This window comes from Mustela nivalis (genome assembly GCF_964662115.1).
Source record: "Mustela nivalis genome assembly, chromosome: 20".
In the NCBI taxonomy this organism is placed as follows: domain Eukaryota; kingdom Metazoa; phylum Chordata; class Mammalia; order Carnivora; family Mustelidae; genus Mustela; species Mustela nivalis.
In genome coordinates this window covers 24,641,602-24,666,067 of record NC_139039.1, presented here as the reverse complement: position 1 = coordinate 24,666,067, position 24,466 = coordinate 24,641,602, and the positions used below count along the sequence as shown (strand labels likewise).

At 40.8% G+C, this 24,466-nt stretch overlaps 1 protein-coding gene and 1 pseudogene across 2 annotated transcripts in view; one reads left to right on the top strand and one right to left on the bottom strand.

The window, feature by feature from the left end:
* Positions 1–5,995, bottom strand: part of TNKS (tankyrase) — a 207,361-nt gene extending 201,366 nt beyond the window's left edge. Inside the window, exon 1 of the mRNA XM_082715639.1 lies at positions 5,049–5,995. Within this exon, the coding sequence (XP_082571765.1) occupies positions 5,049–5,721 (673 nt within the window). The 5' untranslated portion in view covers positions 5,722–5,995. The remainder of the gene's footprint in view (positions 1–5,048) is intronic.
* Positions 5,326–23,099, top strand: LOC309855407 (annotated as a pseudogene). The gene is made up of 3 exons (XR_014316616.1): positions 5,326–5,461; positions 6,009–6,108; positions 22,308–23,099. The product of XR_014316616.1 is annotated as an uncharacterized misc_RNA (transcript).
* The last annotated feature ends 1,367 nt before the right edge of the window (positions 23,100–24,466 follow it).

Genomic DNA, 24,466 nt, shown 5'->3' with positions numbered 1-24,466 from the left:
AGCTTCAGTTACCCAGGCAATGTAATTCTGACATAAAAACAGATAGATAGGTAAGACAGATATAAAGTCTGGATATAGACCCCCCACTTATACAAACATCTGATTCTTGACAATGGAAAAAAAGCAATCCAATAGGGGAAAAAAACCTCTTCAAGAAATGGTCCTAAAAAAAAAAAAAAACTGGATAGCCACACAGATAAATAAACAAACAAACAAACAAACCACCTCAACTCAAGCTCAAAGATAACAATAAACATAAGGGTGATCACAAACCTAAATGTAAATGCTAAAACCATACCGTTTTTAGTAAGAAACATATTTTTGTTACTTGGGAACAGGTAAAAGTTCTTATCCAGGTCATAGGTCACAGGAAATAATAACTGTAAAATAAATATATAAATGACATATATTTAATAAATTTAAATTTAAAAACATCTGTTCAAAAGACCTATTAAAAATGGATCAACACAACATGTATAACGTGTAGCTAGCAAAGGACTAAAACTCAACAATAAAAAGATAAACCCAATAAAAGTAAACTTTATCCAATTTTAAAAAAGACAAAACTTCATAAAAGATATATAAATGGCAACTGAACACATGAAAAAGTCTTCAACATTAGACTTCAGGGAAATGCAAAACAAAATCAAAATGAGATGCCACACATTCCCACCAGAAGGGTTAAAACTGAAACACTTAAGAATAGGAAATGCAAAACAAAATCAAAATGAGATGCCACACATTCCCACCAGAAGGGTTAAAACTGAAACACTTAAGAACAGGAAATGGTGAGTATTGTTAATGAGAATGTAAAATGGTACATCCACTTTGGGAAGTTTCTTACAAAACTGAGTACTTACCTACCCTCAGCCCCAGTAGTTTCAATACTAGGTATTTGCACAAGAGAAAGAAAATCTATGTCCACAAAAAAAAATTTTTACAGGAATGTTCAGAGCAGCTTTATTCACAATAGCTCAAAACTGGAAATAGCCTAAAAGTTCATCAATAGGAGAAGGGATAAACCAGGTGTAGCACATTTACATAATGACATATTACCCAATAGGGAAAAGGAGCTACTGATACAACATCAAAAACATTAACTGAGCCAAATAAATCTTGCAGAAAAAAGAGTAAATATCATATAATTATATTTGGAATTACGGAATTATATAATTCCATTTATATGAACTTCTAAAACAGGCAACTCGTAATCTAGAGTGGACAAAAAAAAGGAGTGTTTGTATCTGGGACAGGGACTTAGGAAAACGGCAGGAGGAAACTTTCTGAGGCGATGACGCCTTTCTATAAGGGTCTGAGTTGCACAGGTGCTTGCATCTGTCAAAACTCAACGAATGCACAAATAAGATTTGTATAGACTTTACACTAAAAGACAAATTTGTGAACAAACACTGAACTCTAGATAATAACGTGCATATAATGGTGTTGTCAGGGGAAGCTGCACAGGTGCTTGAAATTTGAGCAGGGACATGTTCAAAATATTAGACAGACTAATGGATAGAGGAATATACAAGCAGATGGATACGTAACAGAAATTATACAGTATTTTAATTTATGCAAACACTCCTCTGTTGACCAGTTTGCTTGTTACCAACTTCTACATAGTATCTTACAAACAGCTATTTTGTTCTTTAAATCATTTGCTCCAAAGAATATCATTAACTGTAAGAGAAACTTAGCACACCTTTCTAACTAAAAGTTCAATGTAACTTTTGTTTTAAAGGGTACCTTAAACAAAGCACAAGATTTTAAGAAAAGACTAGAAAAAGAAAAACTGAGAAGACATTTAAAAGCTAATACCTTTTACCAAATTAGAGCCTCTACCCCGAGGCTGGGCATTTGCTAGAAAGTGCAATCCACGAGCTTGCTCTGCAGACCATGTTAAGTACAAAATAGATTCCCACGCCACGGCTGAAGCACTCTGACTGTTTTCTTAGCCACGGATGCGTTTAGAGGACACAGTGCTATTTGTGTCTTTTTTTCAGGTGTAGGAACTTCATTTGTACAGTGGTGAAGAAAAAAAAGACAAGCATGGTCATGCTAAAAAGTCTGAAGAGTCCGGAATGACTTGGGCAAACTTTAAATAGTTCCATGTGTGTTGTTGTAATACCATTCAAGTCAAAAGAAAGCATAAAACTGTCATGCATATTTTGCTAGATTTGATACTGAAGAGCCTCATTTTACATATCCTAATCTTTGTGTTAATTAACTACCTAGGAAGCCTATTTCAAAATTTCATCAAATTAAAGTGAGTACCATGAAACCTTGGAATTCAACATTTTGTTAAAGCCGTTTAAAAAAAAAAAAACACCTCATCTAAGCTTTTCTTCAAAAAGCGATCTCATGAATACATACTGGTCCCTGTGACAAAAATATGTATGTCACTACTGGGAACTAAACTTAAAAGAGAATACCACTCTAAATTGATACTTTTTATAAAGCTTTGACTGCTGTCCTTAGCACGACAGAAAATCAGGATCAAGGGTCTCATCTATAGAAGAGAAAGTCAACTTTAAATTCCAGTCAACAATAAAAGCCTGGGTCCCTCGGATGTGGCCATCTTACGAAGGCATTAGAAATAGTTTGAGAATCTGCATCAACAATGGAAACTGAAGATTATGTCTCTAATTGTGGATAGAATGATTCCATTATTTTCTCTAAATCATATTTGAAACAAGTATTATCACAGTCCGAAATGGGATAGAAAAAATTCTTAATTCTGCTGCTGGAAAGAACTATAATATTTTTAAAAGTTGTAAGGATTTAAATATGACTTCACACCACTTCTGAGATTTTTTAAATGGTTTCATTTATTCTCTGGAACCATAAAATCATTGCTAAATGGAAATTAAGGCGTTAACATTCCTTCAATGAGATTGGAGAGATCAGACTCATCCTTTAAATCCCTATCCATCTAAAAAGACTTCCTTAAATGCTCAAAACCAGGACAAGAATCCCTATTACCCCTCCACAACGGTTTATTACAATAACTTCGGGTTACTAATGTGCTATTTTATTACTGCTGTTCTTCTTTAATCTTCCCTATTAGACTGTAAGCTCCATGAGGGCAAAGGTATCTGCCACATCAAAATTTTGTCAGTATTTAACATGTGACCTCTGACAAGTAACAAAACATTTGTGGAACAAATGAATTACAATTTCTAAACTTTTCCATCCTAGGGATTGTTCCAGTTTCCTCTTTTAAAACCATTTTTCCATGAAAATCCCGTTACTCGCATTCTAACCAACTAAGAGTCAACTGAGAATTACTGTTAACTACTCATCCTACACACAGAAGACCAGATTTAACCAATTTGTTGTGCTATGCACACAAACATGAAAGTATCATAAAATGACTACAGAGTGTTACAATTTAATACCATGTAGAGTTTTACTGTTTTTATGATTTCCACAAAACGAAAAAATTTATTTCTTAAAAAAAAAAAAAAAGTTCAGGAGCACCTGGGTGGCTCAATGGTTTGTTAAAGCCTCTGCCTCAGCTCAGGTCATGATCCCAGGGTCCTGGGATCAGCCCCACATCAGACTCTCTGCTCAGCAGGGAGCCTGCTTCCCCCTCTCTCTCTCTGCCTGCCTCTCTGCCTACTTGTGATCTCTGTCTGTCAAATAAATAAATAAAATCTTTAAAATCTTTAAAAAAAAAAAGTTCTAAGTCAGTTTTCATAATTAAAACATCATTACAGGACTGTGGTTTACTGTCTGTCTGATAACTTATCTCTGCACACATAAACCTCTAAAACAGAATAAAAAGTAACAGGAAAAAGTTGATTTGGGAGACAAGCACCATTTTATGTGTGACTAAACCTAAATAAGTACATTATCACAGAAATAAATATCACTACCATCAGGTTAATGATTATTTATAATGCAGTATGCTGAGGAATACAAGATTTGTGACATGTAGGGGTGCCTGGGTGGCTCAGTCAGTTAAGCGCCTGCCTTTGGCTCATGATCCCAGGGTCTTGGGATCCAGTCTGACATTGGGCTCCTTGCTCAGAAGGGAACCTGCTTCTCCCTCAGCCTGCTGCTCTGCCTTGTGCTCTCTCTCTGTCAAATAAATAAATAAAATCTTTTTAAAAAGATCTGTGACATGTGCTAAAATAGTCCAATTCGGAACAAGGTACGGGAAAGAAAACCTCAGTTGACTCATGATATCAGACTTAGACCTTTCATGTGACCTAAAGAAAAAGAAATGCTACTTCACCTAAAATATGCAACACTCCAGCAAATACCTAGTTACACGTGTGGGGTCCAGGAACCAGCATTTTGGGGGGGGGGGGGGGGGGAGAACCAATGGCTCAGATGCTTCTCGCTAAGTCCTCACACAAACTTGGTATATCATTTTTTCCCCTGAGAAAACGGAGGCGATCTAGATAAGGTAAACTGTCAGAAAAGTAACAAATAGAAGTCCAGGACTTCAAAGCCTATTTCTTCTACGGTCACATAATGTATCCAAATATTCTTCTCCAGCTGTTTCATATAGGCACATCTTAATCTACCCAGTTAAACTGTAAGCTCCTTGAGAAAGGGGGAAAGTTTCACAAATTTCATTTATGTCTTTCATTAGCTTAGCAAGACTACGATAGATCCTTAAACACTTGTTGAGTTAAACCTCTTTTGGTTTAGACTATTCTCCTGGGACATGCCCTTGTTGTAAAAACGAAAGAAACTAGCCAACAAATGACACAACTCTTAAGACAGCCCGATTCTAACTTTATTCCTTCACACTCGGAACTGAAAAAGTTTAAGTACACCCATATCCGGAGACTACCACTAAAGGAGTTTGGAAACGCAAATATCACGAAGCAAACACTAAGAACGGATTCACGCGTTCCCCTACCACGCCCCCGTCATCCAGGCTCTATCCTAAAGAAAGGAAACCTCTAGTCTTCCGGTGAGGTGTTAAAGAACCATAACCACGCCCCCATTCTAGTCCATCATAACTTGTTTTCTATCCCTACCCAGACCCCCGACCCCAAGACCAAACCCCTGGATTAATAAAAGTCTCTGACCTGCAGCGAAGTGCAGGGGAGAAGACTTCCGGCCGGCCATGTCCTTAGCATTCACGTTTGCCGCGTCCACCAGCCTCTTTACCCGGGACACGTCCCCATTGCGACAGGCCTCCAACAGTTCCCGTAGGGCCCCGCTCACTGCTGGGACCCCTGGCCCAGGCCCCGCTGCCCCAGGCCCCAATGTTGCTGTGGTGCTAACTCCTGCCGCCTCGGGGCTCTCCGCCAAGCTCGATCCAGGGGAGGATGGAGAGGAAGATGAGGAAGAAGTCGGGGAAGAAGAGGACGACGGTGAATTGTTACTGCCACCGCCGGCTGGGTTGGGAGCGACCCCGACGGCAGATGAAGCGGAAACCGCCGGGGCCACGGGAGCGGCGGCGACGGTACAGATTGTGCTGGTGGTACTGCAACAGCTGGTACTGTCAACCGGGTCCGGGGATCGAGGCCTGTCGGGCGGATCCCGACTGCCATCCCCCTCCGGCAGCGCTAGGCCGTGCCGCGGGGAGGCGAAGGGGGCCAGGCCACCCGCCGTTGGGGAAGCTGGGGTGGTCCCCGGGGCCAGGCCGGGGCTGAGTGGGGGGGGAGGTGGTGGCGGCGGCGCCGAAGCCCCTGGGGCGGGCTGGAGCTGTTGTTGATGATGGTGGTGATGATGCTGAGAGCGACGCGACGCCGCCATCTTCGGACTCCCCCAGCACTGTCACTGCGGCAACGGCCCCACCGCCCGCCCTCACTTCCGACCGCTAAGCCAATTAGCATCCAGCGCACAGGAAATGATGCTAGGCGGAGTGGGAGGGGCCAAAGAGAAGGAGGGAAGTATTGGGAGCTCAAAGAACAACCACGGAAGGGGGCGTGGCTTTGTGCCTGAGGGGCGGGCTTTGTGACGCCTTGGCGGGCCGGCTGCGGAGGTTTGAAAGTTGGAACCGACCACTCCCTAAATGGGGCACTTTTCCTCCTTTCTCTCAGGGAGCTTACCTTGCCCGGTTCCGTTCTGTTGCCAAGTCACCTTCAGTCTTCCTTGTCTTACTCCAGAGCGTCTCCTGAGGTGTAACTCAATGCAAGAAGGGTACGTTTATCATGTCCCACGTGGCCTCGTCTAAGAAATAAAACAAAGTGTCACTCACAGAATTTTTAGCAGAATTAAATGAACTAATGTATAGAAATCGCTCTGACCATTAGTAAAACATAACCATATTTAGCCCCTTGGTGATTTTTAAATATGGGGTCTGGCCCCCTACGCCCCATTACTCCCTTGGTCTCTACGTCCGTTCTTGGAAGTATCCTGGCTCCATCCACTTTGTTAATAGTTCCATAAAAATAAGGGTTCCGATTGCCAGGATTGGAATTCAAACTCCTTTTTTCTAGCTGTATAAATTTGGGCAAGCTGTTGAGCCATTCTGTGTCTCACGTTCTCCCCTGCCAAACTGATTGAATCGTTCAGTGATTGTTAACTATTAAAGCTACGATCTTCTTTCTCTTCTGTTCTCTCTACTTTTATATCTCACCTTAAGTCTGACTCAAAAAATTATGAATGTTTTCCTTTTGAATTCTTTCCAGCTGAACCTCTCCTCTCTCCCTCCCAAACTGAGATAAAAATGTAACTACTCTCCGTCACTCACCTTCAGATGACTTTCTTCAGCAACTCCTTTTTCTCTCTTTCCTCTGCCTGTACCTACTTTTATGGCCTTCCATCAAAAGAGATGTGTCATGAGAGACTATGGACTCTGAAAAACAATCTGAGGGGTTTGAAGTGGCGTGGGGCGGGGGTGGGAGGTTGGGGTGCCAGGTGGTGGGTATTATAGAGGGCACAGATTGTATGGAGCACTGGGTGTGGTGAAAAAATAATGAATACTGTTTTTCTGAAAATAAATAAATTGAAAAAAAAAAAGAAAAAGAGATGTGTCCGTGCATGGGATAATCTCGGGTGGTCTCCGTTTCCTGCCTCCTATTTAATAGTAAACGAGGCATTGTGGTGGTTTAGAGAAACGGCCTTCTTCCAGTAGAGGGGACGTGAATGGAGACTGCCTTAAGAAAAAGCAAGGTTTACATGGGTCAAATAGAAATTTGTCTCTACAGAATATTAAACCCAAGTGACAAATCGTTCTTTTGTTTATTTTTTAAAAGATTTGATTTTTTTTTTAAGATTTTATTTATTCATTTGACAGAGAGAAATCACAAGTAGATGGAGAGGCAGGCAGAGAGAGAGAGAGAGGAAAGCAGGTTCCCTGCCGAGCAGAGAGCCCGATATGGGGCTCGATCCCAGGACCCTGAGATCATGACCTGAGCCGAAGGCAGCGGCTTAACCCACTGAGCCACCCAGGTGCCCCTAAAAGATTTGATTTATTTATTTGACAGAGACACAGCAAGAGAGGGAACACAAGCAGGGGGAGTGGGAGAGGGAGAAGCAGGCTTCCTGCTGAGCAGAGAAGCCCATATAGGGCTACATTCAGGGCCGTGGGGATCATGACCTGAGAGGGAGGCAGACATTTAAGGACTGAGCCGCCCAGGTGCCCCCAAATCGTTCTTTTATATGTTCAGTATTAAAGGTAATTACTGTGGGGACGCCTGGGTGGCTCAGTTGGTTGGACGACTGCCTTCGGCTCAGGTCATGATCCTGGAGTCCCGGGATCGAGTCCCGCATCGGGCTCCCAGCTCCATGGGGAGTCTGCTTCTCTCTCTGACCTTCTCCTCGTTCATGCTCTCTCACTGTCTCTCTCTCAAGTAAATAAATAAAATCTTAAAAAAAAAAAGAAATTTATAAAGGTAATTACTGTGATGTTAATATTCTCACCTAAATAAATAAGTAGGTTTATTTAGGACTACCATGTACATAAATCAAGGTCAGGAATGTAATTAATATTATGAGTGACATTTGTTATCAATCTGGGATTTCAGATTATAACTTTAACCAATATTCATCTGTTTCATAAATTTGTACCGTTGTTTAAAATACATGGTTGAATAAGAAAACCTCCATCAGTACAATTAAAATCTGTCACAATACACATTCTTCTGGTTTTGAATCTTAAGTTAATGCACAGCACAGGATAGCATTGAGAAGTGTATTATGTATTATCAACATAATACATTAGATGCCCCTAACTCACCTTGTGCCCCTTGACTATGGCCATCTCCCTGAATGAGAAATATCCCACCTGGACCCTGATGGCCAATTATGAGAAGCTGTCATATTTACCCTAATTCAAATGTATCTACTGCATCTGTTTATCAATACAAATAAATAAGAAAATTTCTGGGGGATAAAGATTAAAAGCCCAGATTGCCTGAAACTATTCTACTGGTAAACATCTGAACATGCGTTCGATCAATTGGAAATTGCTTTTTCCCCCTCCAGTGGAAAGTAGTAAATGTACTTTACATTAAGTATTTATAAGGTTTAGGTTTATATGGACTAATACTGAGCTCTAAACAGGAAAGGGCTGAGATCATTACTTAATCTTTTACAGCTAAACGCAATTCCATGAGGAATGTACTGTGCCCTAATGAAAAGAACAAAGCTTGAAGTCAGATGAGCTTGAATCATATCTCTGACCATTACTAGTTGGTTAATCTTAGTAAATATGCTTCAGCTCTGTCATTCTAAAATTCTGATTTTATCGTAGCATTGTCATGAGGATTAGAAGACCTGGGTGTTTTATAAGTCCTTCTGGAGTGTTAGTTTCATTCTTTTATGAGGCATACATCAGATGTTAATAGGAATTCATAACCACTACAACATCCTTTCTGACAAAGACAGCAACTGGGAATAAAATATCCAACATTTTACACATAGCAGAAATCTTAAGCAAAGAAAGATCAGGTTTAATTGTTTCCTCATCTGAAAATTCAAGATTTTGTACAGGCCCTGACTATCTCCAAGAATTGTTGAGGATCATAGTCATGTGACATCTTGCCATTTTCAAAAATATTTTCAGAAAAATCATGTCCGTGTGGTATAAAAATGTGAGCACACAGCTCTCTCGTGAGCCATACTGTTGACACAAAAGAAAGAGCCACCAACTCAAAGGGCACTTGCCTTCTGGGCTGTGATGTAATGTTTGTTTTTCCCCATGGAGATCATATGAACGCACTTTGTAAGTTACACAGTCATTAACTTGCAGTGTCCATAGTTCAGTTAGACTTGGTGTGGTTATTCCATCCATGTACTTCTCATTAGTCTGCCCCAGATCCAAGTTCACCGGTTAGCAGTATCTCAGATCTGCTAAATCCACTTTTTCTTCCTTGCTCTGAGCAAAGCCTTCTCTGCAAATTCACGAGAACAGGCTAGAGCTTAGCTGAGGCAGTGCCATTTCCTCACCTTGGCCTTAGAAGATGTTATTCTCGTGCCAGAAATGCCCTTTGTGCCAATGGCCCAGATTTCTCTCTCTGAAGGTGGTACAGAGCCAAGAGAAATTTTAGATGAATTTCCATCTGGAAACCTAGGAGAATATTTTCTTGAAAAGCCATAGATGGGCAAAACTTAAAACAGCTGCAATCATGCTAGCCATATTGTATCTGAGGATGTTTAATTAAAATAAAAGGCTTAATAACTTATTACAGTGTAAGAAAAGTACAGTAATTTAAAGATCCCTATACACTAGTTTATTAGCATTTTCAGTTGCTTTTTAAGATACCTCTTATGTAGCCGAGTCTGGCCTCTGATAGCTCTGATTTTCTCCAGGTATGGTCTGTATACTTGGCAGTAGTCACTTCAGTGTGAAGTATCAGTTCTAGGAAAAGAGGCAATGTAATATACGAGTTAAGAATGTGGACTCTGGGGGCGCCTGGGTGGCTCAGTGGGTTAAAGCCTCTGCCTTTGGCTCAGGTCATGATCCCAGGGTCCTGGGATCCGGCCCTGCATCGGGTTCTCTGTTAGGCGGGGAGCCTGCTTCCCCCTCCCTCTCTCTGCCTGCCTCTCTGCCTATTCGTGGTCTGTCTGTCAAATAAATAAATAAAATCTTAAAAAAAAAAAAAAAAAAAGAATGTGGACTCTGCATTTAGACTGCATGGACATAAATCCTGGCTTTGTCACTAACTAGCTATGTGTGATTAAAGAATGCCACAACTTGCATTTTGACAGAGATAAATCAAAACTTACTTGCTATGCTTTAAAAAAATGGTAAACAAGCTTTCCCACCAAAATATTCTTGTAAGCATTTTTTACAAAAGGAATGAAAATCATATATATATGTAGATATACACTCCATTACAGATTAGCATATGGCTTCATCCCTCAAAAGAGTTTACAAATACCTGCTATCCCCCAAAGTCATAAGCAAGTTTAGAAAAGTTCCAGGGGTACCTGAGTGGCTCATTGGGTTAAGCCTCTGCCTTCGGCTCAGGTCATGATCTCAGTGTCCTGGGATGGAGCCCCACTTCGGCCTCTCTGCTCAGCAGAGAGCCTGCCTCCCTCCTCTCTCTCTGCCTGCCTTTCTGCCTACTTATAACCTATCTCTGTCAAATAAATAAATGAAGTCTTTAAAAAAAAAAGAAAGAAAGAAAGAAGGAAAAGTTCCAGAAAGCTCTGGAATGTATTGATAAGGAATAGCATAACTAGCTAACAATGCATATGTAATGCTGAAATGGCTTATGTAAGTTGGGGTGTAGCCAATCAGAATAGGGCTGATGCAAGTGCAAGCCAGTAGATCCTAAGGTATACCCAGAGTACTCAGCCTCCCCACTCAGAACATGGAGCCAGCCAGCCAAGCCATGATGAATATATATCCCTAACTATCAGGGGTCACAGACCACCACATAATAATCATGACTTCACCCCTGGTGAAGACTAGAGTGAAGACCTTGGCAAGCAGAGCCCACCAGGTCTATGGTGGGAGTCAGTGGCACCAGGGACATTGAGAGACACTAGTCAATCCCCAAACAGGTGGTGTGGGCCTTGTACCAGCTATCATCTCTTGCTTATTTGCAGTTGTTCCTGGGCTCATTGAAGGAAATAAATGAATGGAAGTTGTTTGAGTTAAACGGTATTTGTGTGCAGTTTCTCATTGGTATTGCCTATTCCTTCATATCCTATCTTTGTTTTGATATCGTACCTCAGAAGAAGACGGTGAATGATCCAGGAGAAGTTATTTAACCTGTCAACCCAACAGCAAGGTGAGGAGAGAAGAGTTGTTGTGAGAAATAAATGAGTTAATATATATATGTCCAGGGCTTAGAACAGCTCCTGGCACGTGATAAATTCAGCTCTTACTCAGAAAGATAGACGCACCTCTCTGCTTACTGAAGCATTATTTGCAATAATCAAATTATGGAAGCAATCCAAGTACCTGTTGATAGATGAGTGGATAAAGAAGATGTGATATCTATATATCTATATATAGCTATAGATATATGTGATATCTATATCTATAGGAATATTATTCAGCCATGAAAAAGAGTGAACTCTTGCCATTTGCAACAATGTAGATGGATCCAGAAGGTATAATGCTGAGTGAAATAAGACAGTCAGGGAAAGAAAAATACCATGTGATTTCACCCATACGTGGAATTTAAGAAACAAAGCTAAAGAACAAAGAAAAAAGAGATAAATGAAAAACCAGACTGGTAACTATAGAGAACAAACTGGTGGTTACCAGAGGGGAGGTAGGGGCATGGGTAAAACAGGTGAAGGAGATTGAATATACTTATCTCAATGGACACTGAGCAATGTCTAGAGTTGTTGGCTCACTATGCTCTATACCCTAAAATAACACTGTATGTTAATGATACTAAAATTTTTAAAAATGTTTTGAAGTCCTGGAAAGTTAAAAAAAAAAAAGTTGAGTCTTATTATCATCAAGAACTAAGGAAGGCCTCTGGGAATGGGATATTGAAGGTTATGTGGAAAATATGACTAGTTTTGCCTACCTGATAACATGGAGGTTTCTTTTCACCCAGTAAATGATTTCCAGTCTCTTGCACCTACTTCTTTTGCTTTACAGTGTTTTTTTTTTTTTTTTAAGATTTTATTTATTTATTTGACAGACAGAGATCACAAGTAGGCAGAGAGGCAGGCGGAAAGAGAGGAAGGGAAGCAGGCTTCAGAGAGCCTGATGCAGGGCTCGATCCCAGGACCCTGGATCAGGGCTCGATCCCAGGACCCCGGGATCATGACCTGAGCCAAAGGCAGAGGCTTTAACCCATTGAGCCACCCAGGCGCCCCTTGTCTTTAAGGAAGATCTAGTAAGCCTGGAAACTGAAAGGGCCTCTTCTATTTGGGAAAATGCAAATACAATCTCTTCTGGCTGCCACGGGGGTGGCAAGAATAGGATGAAGTTTGCAGAGTTGCTGCCACTTGGTATTACGAGAGGGCAATTATTTCCTAGTGTTTCTTTTTATTAGTTTATATCTAGCCAGCTTTACTCAGGGAAGTTCCTGGCCCCTATAGACACAGGACTGTTTCCTATGTGCCCCATGCCTTACCAGACCCATCCCAAAATGAGTTAGACCTGGTCCTATCTTGGTGTTTATGGGTATTTATGGTTGAGTGCAAAGATAGATTCATAAACAGACAATGTCAACATAATGTTGTGAATGCTCCAAGGGCCATGCATACAGGAAACATCAGGGAAGTTCATGTGCTTGGAATTGAGTGAGTGAGGAAGGGAGAAGAAATAGGGTCAAAGAATAACAGAATATCAGATTGCCCATGGCTTTGAAGTCTGTAGGTGAGTTGAAGGGTCATTAAAGGCTTTTGAGCAGAAGAATGACATTATCTGATGTATATCCTTAAAAATTTATTCTAGCTGCTATATTGAAAACAGATTCTAGGGAGGAAGAGGCTGTTAAAATATAAGAGATGATGGTGACAAGAAAAAGGAAAGACGACTCTAAGGGTTTACCTGAGTATCTGGAAGGAAAGGGCAACGGTTCTGGGGACATACATGGGGAATACTTTAAGAAGAAGATTAGGGGGCGCCTGGGTGGTTCAGTGGGTTGGGCTTCTGCCTTCAGCTCATTGTCGTGGTCTCGGGGTCCTGGGATTGAGCTCTGCATCGGGCTCTCTGCTCGGCAGAGAGCCTGCTTCCTCCTCTCTCTCTGCCTGCCTCTCTGCCTACTTGTGATCTCTCTGTCAAATACATAAAATCTTCAAAAAAAAAAAAAAAAAGAAGAAGAAGAAGAAGATCAGGATTTTGTTTTTAGACATGTTAAGTTTAAAATTACTGTTAGACATTCAAGTCTAGGCTTGGGTGTTGGGTGTATGATTCTGGAATTCAGGGGAGAGGTCATAGTGAAGATGTAAACTGGGAGACATCAGCACATAAACAATTTTTAGAACCATAAAGCTAGATGATATCACCAAAGAATCCCTATAGCTAGAGAAGAAGTCCAAGGGTGATCCTTGAGGCATTCCAATTCCACTTCTGGGAAGGAATAGCCAAAGGGAAAAAGTAAAACAGGTAAAGTGTAGATTCTAGAAATCAATGAAGAAAGTGATTCAAGGATGCACAGTAGATTAAATTAAACACCCCATTCTTCACCCCTCCCTGTGTCCATGCTTTTTGCCATATGACAATGTAAGTATTGCCCCTAAAAATGGAACATATTTATGGGTCCTTTGATTTGGGGCTCAAAGACATGATTTTCTTTGGCCAATAGAATGTTGGTGGAAATGCCAGTACCAGATCTAGACCTTACAGGCATCCTATGTTTCCACTTGATCTCTTGCAGGAGATAAATGTGACCTGCCTGGTGAGTTCACTGGCCCAAGATAGAATAACCTGTGTAGTAGATCTGAGCCCATCCTGCTGCCGGGTCCCTGGTGAGCCAAGCCTAGATTAGAAGACCCCTCATGTGACCCGCAGATGAATGGGCAAAATAAATGCTTTCAACTACTGAGTTTGGGGGTGGATTTGTTCCACAGCACCATTGTAGCTGCGTAGCAAGGATGGCAAGGAAATGGTAGGCAAACTTTGTCAACGATGACTGATAGAAAAGATCAGGATTGAGAATTGACGATCAGATGTAGCTACATGGAGGTGCCTGGTGCCCCTGAAGAGTAGTGTTAATTGAAGTGGCGAGATGATGGCTTGAATGGAGCAGGTTCAATGAAGTGTGGGAAAAGAGAGATTGCTGAAAAAGAGTAGAGACAATTTTCAAAATAAACTTCGGATGCAAAGGAAGGGAGGGAATAAAGCAGCAACCTGAAGGAGGCATGATGTCAAGAGAGGGTTTTTTTAATGGAGGTACTTTCTTTTCCTCTTTTTGTTTTCTATTCTATCACATTTTTCTTAATGAATAGATGATATATCGTTTTTGTAGAATAAGTTTGCAAATATTTTCAGATCTTCCATTAAAGTATTTGAAATATCATTGTGACTTATTCAACCCAATTTCAAATATTTAAATATATTTGCCAACATCCTCTTTTTTTAATAATATCTATTATTATTAAATTATAAATAATTATTATTATTAATAATAGTTCTACTGAGATACACTTCACATTCACATACAATTCACCCATGTAAAGTGTACCAGTCAGTGGTTTTTAGTAGAGAGTAGATAGTAAAATATTGTGCTCCTTAACAGTCACTTAACAGGGTTTTTTTTTTTTTAAGATTTTATTTATTGATCTGATAGACAGAGATCACAAATAGGCAGAGAGGCAGGCAGAAAGAGAGGAGGAAGCAGGCTCCCCGCAGAGTGGAGAGCCCGATGCGGGACTTGATCCCAGGACTCTGGGATCATGACCTGAGCCGAAGGCAGAGGCTTTAACCCACTGAGCCACCCAGGTACCCCCAAAGAAGGGTTTTTAAGATGGGAAAAATAAAGTATATTTTTCTGCTGATGAGAGGAATCCTGTAGAGAGGGGAATTCATGATGCAGGAGATACAGCTGAGAATTGCTGGGCAACGTGTCCTTAGATAATTAAAAGGGTTGATTGAGCTCTAGAGGACAATCACGGAGAGTCCATCTTTAGTAACAAAAGAAAAGGCAGCGTAGATGGTCACATGTGCAATGAACGGTTACAGATGGTTGTGGGAGATTGAGAATGACTCTTGACTGCTTCTCTTTTCTCAGTGAAATAGAAAGCAGGAAAGGCAAAACTTTCTTTGTTTCTCCCAGCATCTCCTTGGCTCAAATTGGGTCCCATGTCCTTTCAGAAGTATGACTTTCTGATTGTTTGTATTTGGAGATGAAGCGTAGTTTAAGGAGATGTGTATGGGTGCCCAGGTGACAAGGTGGAGGGTGATGTTGAGTCTCATAGGTCTTCTTGGCTAGGCTGTGGTGCCAGGGATTTGATCAGACAATAATCTAGTGTTGCTATGAAGATGTTCTGCAGAAGTTTTCAGCATCTACAGTCAGCTGATTTTAAGTAAAGGAGATTTTCTTCCATTTTTGTGGGTGGGTCTCATCCAAACAGTTGAAAGTTTTCTAAAACAGCCTTAAGCTGCATGAGAGGGCAGTTTTAACTTTCAAACAAATTTCAGTTTTTATTGTTTTATGATTGGGGGAGGGCTATTTAATCTTGTCTGTCCTTTTACATTTGAGAAGGTAGGACCCGCATCTTGTCCAGAATGGATTTCTCCATTACCACATGGTGACTACACCGTTTACTCCCGGCTTTTCCAGTGTGTGTACCCGCCTCAGTACTGGATGGTACTCCACAATGGATGAGTTTCCTTCCCTCGGCACCTTCCTGACATTCCAATTATACAAACCACACATGCAAAGCTGACTTTGAATAGGAATAATTATGGGTATCACAGAGAAGTGAGCGGTTCTTGCTACATAAAGTCATAGGAAGAATGAGCAGGGCTCTGTTCAGTTTCCTGCCGTCCCCTCCAGACTCTGGGTCTGGTTCAGCTCTCAGGAAGGAAAGGAGTACTAATAAAATCTAGTCCATTGGGAGATCAGCAGGTCTCTGCCCTCTCATATCCTGGAAACTCCTACGCATGATGAAGAATGGTTTCTTTCTCTAGCAATCAAATTTGATCTCTTCATTCAAATTGTTCTCCCAAAATATATGCTAAGTTAAAGTATATATGATCTCTCTTTTTTAATTATTTTTTTATTTTTTTATAAACATATAATATATTATTAGCCCCAGGGGTACAGGTCTGTGACTCGTCAGGTTTACATACTTCACAGCACTCACCATAGCACATACCCTCCCCAATGTCCATAACCCCACCACCCTCTCCCTACTCCGCCACCTGCCCTGGCAACCCTCAGTTTGTTTTGTGAGATTAAGAGTCTCTTATGGTTTGTCTCCCTCCCGATCCCATCATGTTTCATTTATTCTTTTCTTACCCCCCAACCCCCCTCCCCACGTTGCATCTCCACTTCCTCATATCAGGGAGATCATATGATAGTTGTCTTTCTCCTATTGACTTATTTCGCTAAGCATGATACCCTCTAGTTCCATCCACGTCGTCGCAAATGGCAAGATTTCATTTCTTTTGATGGCTGCATAGTATTCCATTGTGTATATATACCACATCTTCTTTATCCAGTCATCTGTTGATGGACATCTAGGTTCTTTCCATAGTTTGGCTATTGTGGACATTGCTGCTATAAACATTCGGGTGCACGTGTGGGGCTTCTCTCTTTGACAAGAGATTCTGTGCTTTCAAAAATTCAGAGTTCTATACAGAGCTTTAAAGATACAATTTTACAGTCCTTTCTTATATCCCTTTTTGGACTATTCTGCATCTACTTCTGTATCCCCATCTACAGTTAAGAATAAAGTCCTCAAGATGATATGGTTATCTCATTTGCGTTTTGAGTTTGGCAATCAGTCTCTGGTAGGTCTCCTGTAATGTACTCAGATTCTGGAGACTCTGACGTAAGCAGGACTGATGTTCAGCCAATATGCAGAAGTAGGGCTCCATCAACTGTTGCTGACTGACCTCTATCTGACTGGTTGGTAATTGGGCCATAAAGGTTGTTAAATATTTTGAATATCATCTCTGCATATGGGTCCTCCTATGCAGAGAGTGGCAAATACATACGACTCTCCTATGTTGAAAGCTCCGTAGAATCACATGGTCGATAATAATAGCTCTTTTATTTGTCACAACACTGGAAATGTCACAGACTTTCTATAAATATTAACCAGTCCGTTAGGTGCAGTGTGTATTCATGAAGTACCATCATTGATTCTCAAGATCTCATTAAAAATGATCAGTAGTATTAATAGCATTGCAATCATTGATGGAGCTGCCCCCTGGGGGCCCACAGCCCCTGTGCTTCTAGAGCCAGACAGAAGACAGTATTCTGTGTTGTGCTCTGCCCAAGATCATACTACAGTCTTCCTTGGGAGAGCTCCATGCCACCCCAAGGACTCCCAACGAGGAGGACTTATGGATGCCAGTGAGCCATATCTTTCTAGCATGTTCCCTCAACACCTGACTTGGGCAGAATATTTGAACAGCATTTGGCAGTTTGGGCACTATCATTTGGATTTATAGCTCCAGCGCACTTAGACTTGGTTAAAGGGATCTGTTCTGTTATCGCAGATGGGTTTTATTGGATTCCGTTTCTAGTTTTGTAGAAAAAAAAGCAAAGAAAATGGATGGAATGTGGCTAATGTGGGTAATTATCTTTACGATTCTTGCCACTACAGTACTCTCAAATTCATTCCACCATTTTTCTTTCGGCTCTGAGAAACAAAGCTCTTAGGAAGGTGGAACTTATTGAAAATCTTTAGACTTCAGCCAACCCTTTCTAAAGAGCAAGCGCATCATTATGGCTTTTCTCAATCACTTTCTCAACTTTAATTATACAAAGCTTTTATTGATTTGGCTGCCTGAATATCTCAAGCCTTGATTAACACTGGAAACTTATAATCATCACTATTCAGACCTGGAGAGGGGGAGGAGAGCCAAAGACGACAGCTACCAAGGCCGGCCAGCGTTAGAGCAGGAAGCTTCAGAGTGACGGAGACATGAGTTAAGACAAGGAACCAAGTGGCTCTTGGTAGCAACTGAGAGCACTCAAGGTGCTTCCTGATCATGTCAAATCAAAACATGTAAATACTGAGAAAGTCAGAGCTTACTAAAGACTAAAAGAACTTCTTTTTTTCAAGGTGGACTGCAATAACACGTAAGAATGGTATCAGTACATTCATTTATCAGGTCCATACTAAAATTCTTCTCAGTGACCCCCCAAAAACGTAGCCTATGGAACTCCTGTGGAACCTACTCAGAGCATCCCACCTCAGTTTCTCTGACTTAAAAGTTTGGGTTCTCCCTATTTTGTTTCCTGCCTTACTGTCCTTAGAATGCCTGGCTTCTAGGTTGCCAGGGATATTAAGATATTACTGACTCAACAGCAGAGACTCTTCCCACTATGATTAATTACAAGTAAGTGCCATGGGAAACAAGCATGTGTAAGAGGATGGTTGAAAAAACCCTTGCTGACAACCACATCTCACTATTATTTCCCCTCTTAATGCAAGAGTCTTGACCTTACCCATCTGTGATACTGAAATATGGAACGAGATCTGCCCCCCTGGGCCTCTGGGCTCTGGCAATATCACCTCCTCCTGTTGGCCCTCCAGCCCCAGGAGAAGTCAATGATTCCCTAATTTCTGGGATGCTTTGTTATGCCTGGGTTATTTTCTCTGTCCCTTCCATAATCTTTGCATTTGATTCCTGATATTAAATTCTCTTCATCTGAAAGACCTACAGCAGATCCTAATGGATAAAATATATGAGTTTCTTTGAGTTTCTTTAAAAAAACTGCTTATAAAGGTAACTAGCACCTTCATTGGACAAGCCTTGGCCACAGAGGGAGTTTGCCAGACATTTTATGGCATGTATTTTGACTCTTGGCTTCAAAGAAACGACCTTAATAGTGCCATTTTTGGTATCCTTGGTTATCGGAAGCTATACGAAATTTACCAAGGTGAAGTTTCCTTCACCTTCCCCCACCTGTCCCGTGTCTGTTCCCAAGAAAGAGAAGGGTGTCTTTTGAAATGGGTACCTCAGCCATCAAGGCCTAATGTCAGGTACTTACACCATAGCTGGTGATGTTATGTGCTTATATATTTATTTATGTGCTTATTCATGTGCTTATTGGCCACACAATATATATACATATATATATATAACTTATATAAAATATATTTAAAATTTTTTATTTATTTATTTTTTAATTTTTTATATCTTTTCAGCATAACAGTATTCATTGTTTTTGCACCACACCCAGTGCTCCATGCAATCCGTGCCCTCTCTAATACCCACCACCTGGTTCCCCCAACCTCCTACCCCCCAACCCCTTCAAACCCCTCAGATTGTTTTTCAGAGTCCATAGTCTCTCATAGTTCACCTCCCCTTCCAATTTCCCTCAACTCCCTTCTCCTCTCCATCTCCCCTTGTCCTCCATGCTATTTGTTATGCTCCACAAATAAGTGAAACCATATGATAATTGACTCTCTCTGCTTGACTTATTTCACTCAGCATAATCTCTTCCAGTCCCATCTGTGTTGATACAAAAGTTGGGTATTCATCCTTTCTGATGGAGGCATAATACTCCATAGTGTATATGGACCACATCTTCCTTATCCATCCATCCGTTGAAGTGCATCTTGGTTCTTTCCAGAGTTTGGTGACTGTGGCCATTGCTGCTATGAACATTGGGGTACAGATGGCCCTTCTTTTCACTACATCTGTATCTTTGGGGTAAATACCCAGGAGTGCAATGGCAGGGTCATAGGGAAGCTCTATTTTAATTTCTTGAGGAATCTTCACACTGTTTTCCAAAGTGGCTGCACCAACTTGCATTCCCACTAACAGTGTAAGAGCGTTCCCCTTCCTCCACATCCTCTCCAACACATGTTGTTTCCTGTCTTGCTAATTTTGGTCATTCTAACTGGTGTAAGGTGGTATCTCAATGTGGTTTTAATTTGAATATCCCTGATGGCTAGTGATGATGAGTTGAGGATCACTGTTTTAGATGAGGTTATATACCTCAAGTGATTAAATACCAGCCTCGTTTGTGATATAGAAGTTGGACTAAATTTGCATGGTTCCTGGTTTTAATTACTTCTTAGATATCAGGCTTTTGATAATTCATCTTCTGTGGATTTTCTGGGGTTTTAATATATTCTCTTGTTCACCATGCAGCAACAGAGGAAGTCAAGGCAGACCTGAAATTTAAAAATCCCAGTACTTTTTCACCTAACACCTTCACCACCCCCCCCAGAAATTGTTATCTGGATGTGTTGTAACACCCTGGAAATACACATCTTACTAAAAGGGACAGGTTGTTACTACTCTCCTAAAGAATTAGGAAACTTGTTTGGATATCAGCATGAACCCTCAAAACTCCTGACCAGTAGAAGTCATTTTATACACATGGCTTTTTTAAAGAACAATTATCTTGAAGAACTCTTGCTTATTAGACTAGGTTGGAAAAATTATCATTGGCCATGTGAATATGTAATTACCATGATTTATTTGTCAAGTACTGAACATAGGTAAATTTCCTGCACTTTTATTGAATTTGAGAAGTTAATTAGTATGACTATTAAGCAAAACCCAGAGATCATTATATATGAAATATTTCTCTATAATTCTAATAAACTGATTTCAAAACCTATTAGGCTTGAAATTTCACTCAGTAGTCCCCAAACATTTTTCCCTTTGGTTAATGGATCTCTACACTTATCCTTCTCACTGAAAATATACTAGGACTATTTAAAAGGTTTATAACCATTCTTGCTGGACATACATAATTAAGTTTATTTTCTGTGAAAATCTGCGGAAATGTCCTTTGGAATTAATGGAAATGTACAATTTGTCTTATTGTTACTTAGTATTTATGTAGCACTTCATATTTCTAAAGTACTCTGTAATCACTAGTTCCTCTTGAACTATTTTTATGTCATTTATTATGTTCTTTTGATACAATATATGATTTACTTCTGTCATGCCTTTTGATGTATTTCAAGAGAAGAATAGAATGAGATGGGCTTTTATAATATCCTGGGTTGGGGGGTCCCCAAGATCCCCCCCCCCAGATCTGATGGTTCACTGGGGAGACCCACAGGATTCAATATCTAGCCACACTGACAACTATGATTTATTACACTAAAAGGATGTAAAGCACAATTAGCCAAGGGAAAAGGTGTGTGAGATGAAGTCTGTGGGAGACCAGATGCAGGTTTCCAAGGGTCCTCTCCCAGTGGATTGTGCAGAATCCACATAATTCTTCCAACAACAAGTTGTGACAACAAATGTTGTCTATCAAGGAAGCTCATTAGAGACTTACTGCCTGAGGTTTTTACTGAGAGCTGATCACAGAGGCAGTCGTTGCCTGGCATGTCCCATATATCCAGACCACGAGAAAGAAAGCAGGCATTCAGCATTGTGATGATTAATTTTATGTGTCAATGTGGTTGGGCCACAGTGCCCAGATACTTGGTCAAACATCTGATGTTTCTGTGAGGGTGTTTTGTTTGAGATTTATGTCTAAACTGGTGGACATTGCGTAAAGCAGACTATTCCCCATAACATTGGTGGGTCTTGTCTAGTCACTTTAAGGCCAGGGCAAAGGACAAAAAGAAAAGACTGACTGCTCCCAAGCAAAAAGAAATTCTGCCAGCAGATGGCCTTTGAACTTGAATTGCAATATTGGCTCTTTCTGGATCTCAGGCCTAATGGTCCACACTGCAGAGATGCAAATTATGGGACTTGCCAGCTTCCATAATCATGGAAGTCAATTCCTTAAAGTAAATCTTTTTTTCTCTCTCTCTTTCTCTGTCTCTATCATATCTCATATCGTACCTCATATATATCTCATATGTATCATATGTTATATCTCTATATATGCATCTATCTCTCTATATATCCTATTGGTTTTGTTTCTCTGTAGAACCGTAATACAAGTATACACCATATTGTTTGTACAGTTGAGATACAGTGAGCCCTTCTGCTTGCATAGTGGTGGGAACACTCCTGAAATATAAATTCCCAGATGCCAGCCAAGGGCTAATCTTGCAGCAGGGCCTTTCCAAGAATAGAAGTTCAGGCCTTCTGGGTTAACTCTTTTCTCATATACCCCCACCTCATATACTATATATAAAAAGAGACAAAAAAAAAATGAACAAAAAAGACAAAAAACAAAAAAGACAAAAAGAAAAGGGTGGGAGAGGTTTTCTTGTCTCTTTGTTGGATCCTTGTAACTGTATACCTTGTTTAAAAACTAGGGGGTGGGGGAGAATTTCTTGTGTCCGCAGGACTGGAGGAACATTCTGGTTACATACAAAGCCATAAACCAGCTAGAGCATTCCCTATACTGTCTCGTGTTTCCATTTAGCTTACCGTCAGACAGCATCGTTCAAGTAAAGAAGTTGGTATCAGGCCACTGCCGGGAAAATGGTGGACAGGAAGGAGGGAGAGGAGAAGCCGGAGAAACCACAGCGAGCTGGAGCCGCTGGAGAACCTGAAGAAGAAGTAGAAAAAACTGTCAAAGTTAAGACTATTTCTTCCAGTCATGGAGGGGAAGGTTCCAGTCACAGCGCTGAGATGCAATCAGCTGAAGAAGCAGCTGTGGGCCTCCCAACAAAACCTACAAAGATCTCCAAGTTGGGATTTGCCATAGGTAGACAACAAAGCAAGCCTCAGCCATATCCATCAAACTTGGATCAAGGAAGCCTAAAGAACTGTTCCAACGCTTGCTCCAAAAAACGTTTCAGTCACAGCAGCTTTTAATGAAGATGAAGCTAGTGAGCCAGAGGAAATGTCTCCAGAAGCAAAGATAAGGATGACAAATATTGGAAGGGATACACCAACGTCAGCAGCACCAAACTCCTTCAGTAAAGGAAAGCAGGGTTTTCTTGATAACTGGAAGCTCTGAGGGCAAAATATAAAATCTCGCCTTGAAAATGTCCATGACCAAGACAATGAAATGATGTGTTTTGAAATTGGGGTGTCTGGTGGGTGTAAAGTTAAAAGGGAACAATTTCCTTTTTTAAAGAATGGTATAAGTCTATCTTCGGAGCTGTCTTTTTTTTTTTTTAAGATTGAGGGGTATGCTAATAAATGAGGGTTGAAATTAGAAGTAATTTGTGTTTAATATTTAATAAACAGATTTCAAGACATTTGCCAATTTTGTAGTTTCATGTGGTTCTTTCCAAAGGTTACAGAATAATGGAAATTATTCTGTATTATACAGAATAATGGGGGAAAAAAATCAAAAATGGTAAAAAGCAAAAAAAAAGAAGTTGGTGTTAAAAAGGGTTGATCCAATTTGGTAGTCTTCAGATCTGAGCTGCTCACAGTCTCTGTCCTGTGATTTTTTTCAACAGATAGCATAACTTTTCTTTTACCTTCGCAGGAAATTCCATGCTTGAATGTGCCCTGAGTGATGAAGCATGACAAGAACTAGCACCCAGTAGCCGTCCGAATAAAAATGGTTTGACAGCCGGTCCTCCAGGGGCTTGCCCCTCTCCCGCAAACCATCAGCAACTGAAGATACTCCTGGGATACTGGGATGGTGACTTTCCAAGCAGAAGCAGTGTTTTCAGAATCTGTGCTTGTTTACTGAACAGATCCACATAAAGAAGCAGACAGGGATGGGCAGGGGCAGAACTCAAGTTCGAATGCTTGGCCATCTCAAACTTTCATTTTTTTGGTCTCAACATTCTGACAATGTCTTCAGTAGTCTCCCTGTGTCTTCTCTCCCCGTTTTTAATTTATTTCATAGGGTGCCATAAGAATTTTTCTATTAACACGAATCTGATCATATTGCCTCTCTCGATTGCTGCTCACTGTGTCTGGTCTACGGAATAAACTCAAGCCCTTGGCACGGCATTGAGAGGATGTCAGAGTGTGACCTGAATATATCCTTCCGGCCATAGTTCTGGTCGCCGCTTCATCAAGGGTGGGTCAATCATTCCCCTTTGAACTCCAATTCTAAGAATCTATCAGACTTGATGTGGTTTTATGTGGTTTTTAAGACCTACTATCAATAGGATATGTACTTTTCAACTAAACTTAATATTGCGGGACAAACTGGGTGGCTCAGTCGGTTAAGCATCTGCCTTCAGTTCAGGTCATGACCTCAGGGTCCTGGGAGCAAGTCTCATGCCAGGTTCCCTGCTCAGTGGGGAGCCTGCTTCTCCCTCCCCTCCCTGCTCATTCTCTCTCTTACTATCTCTCTCTCAAATAAATAAGTACAATAAAATCTTAAAAAAAAAAAATCTTAGTATTGAAATACACAAACAAGCGTGTGTCACTAGATCAATTTTCAAAACTCACATACCACTGTCACCGTCACCCAAATCAAGAAACAGACCATCACCAGCACTGCCTCTAAGCCTCTCCAGACCCTCTTCCGCCCACTCCCTGCCCCCCCTGCCTTTTACCACCTCTGATTAATTTTTCCTGTTTTCCAACTCTGTAGGCATGGAATCATGCAGTATCAGCTCTTTTGTATCTGGCTTCTTTTGCTCAATGCATGTTTGCAAGGGGGAT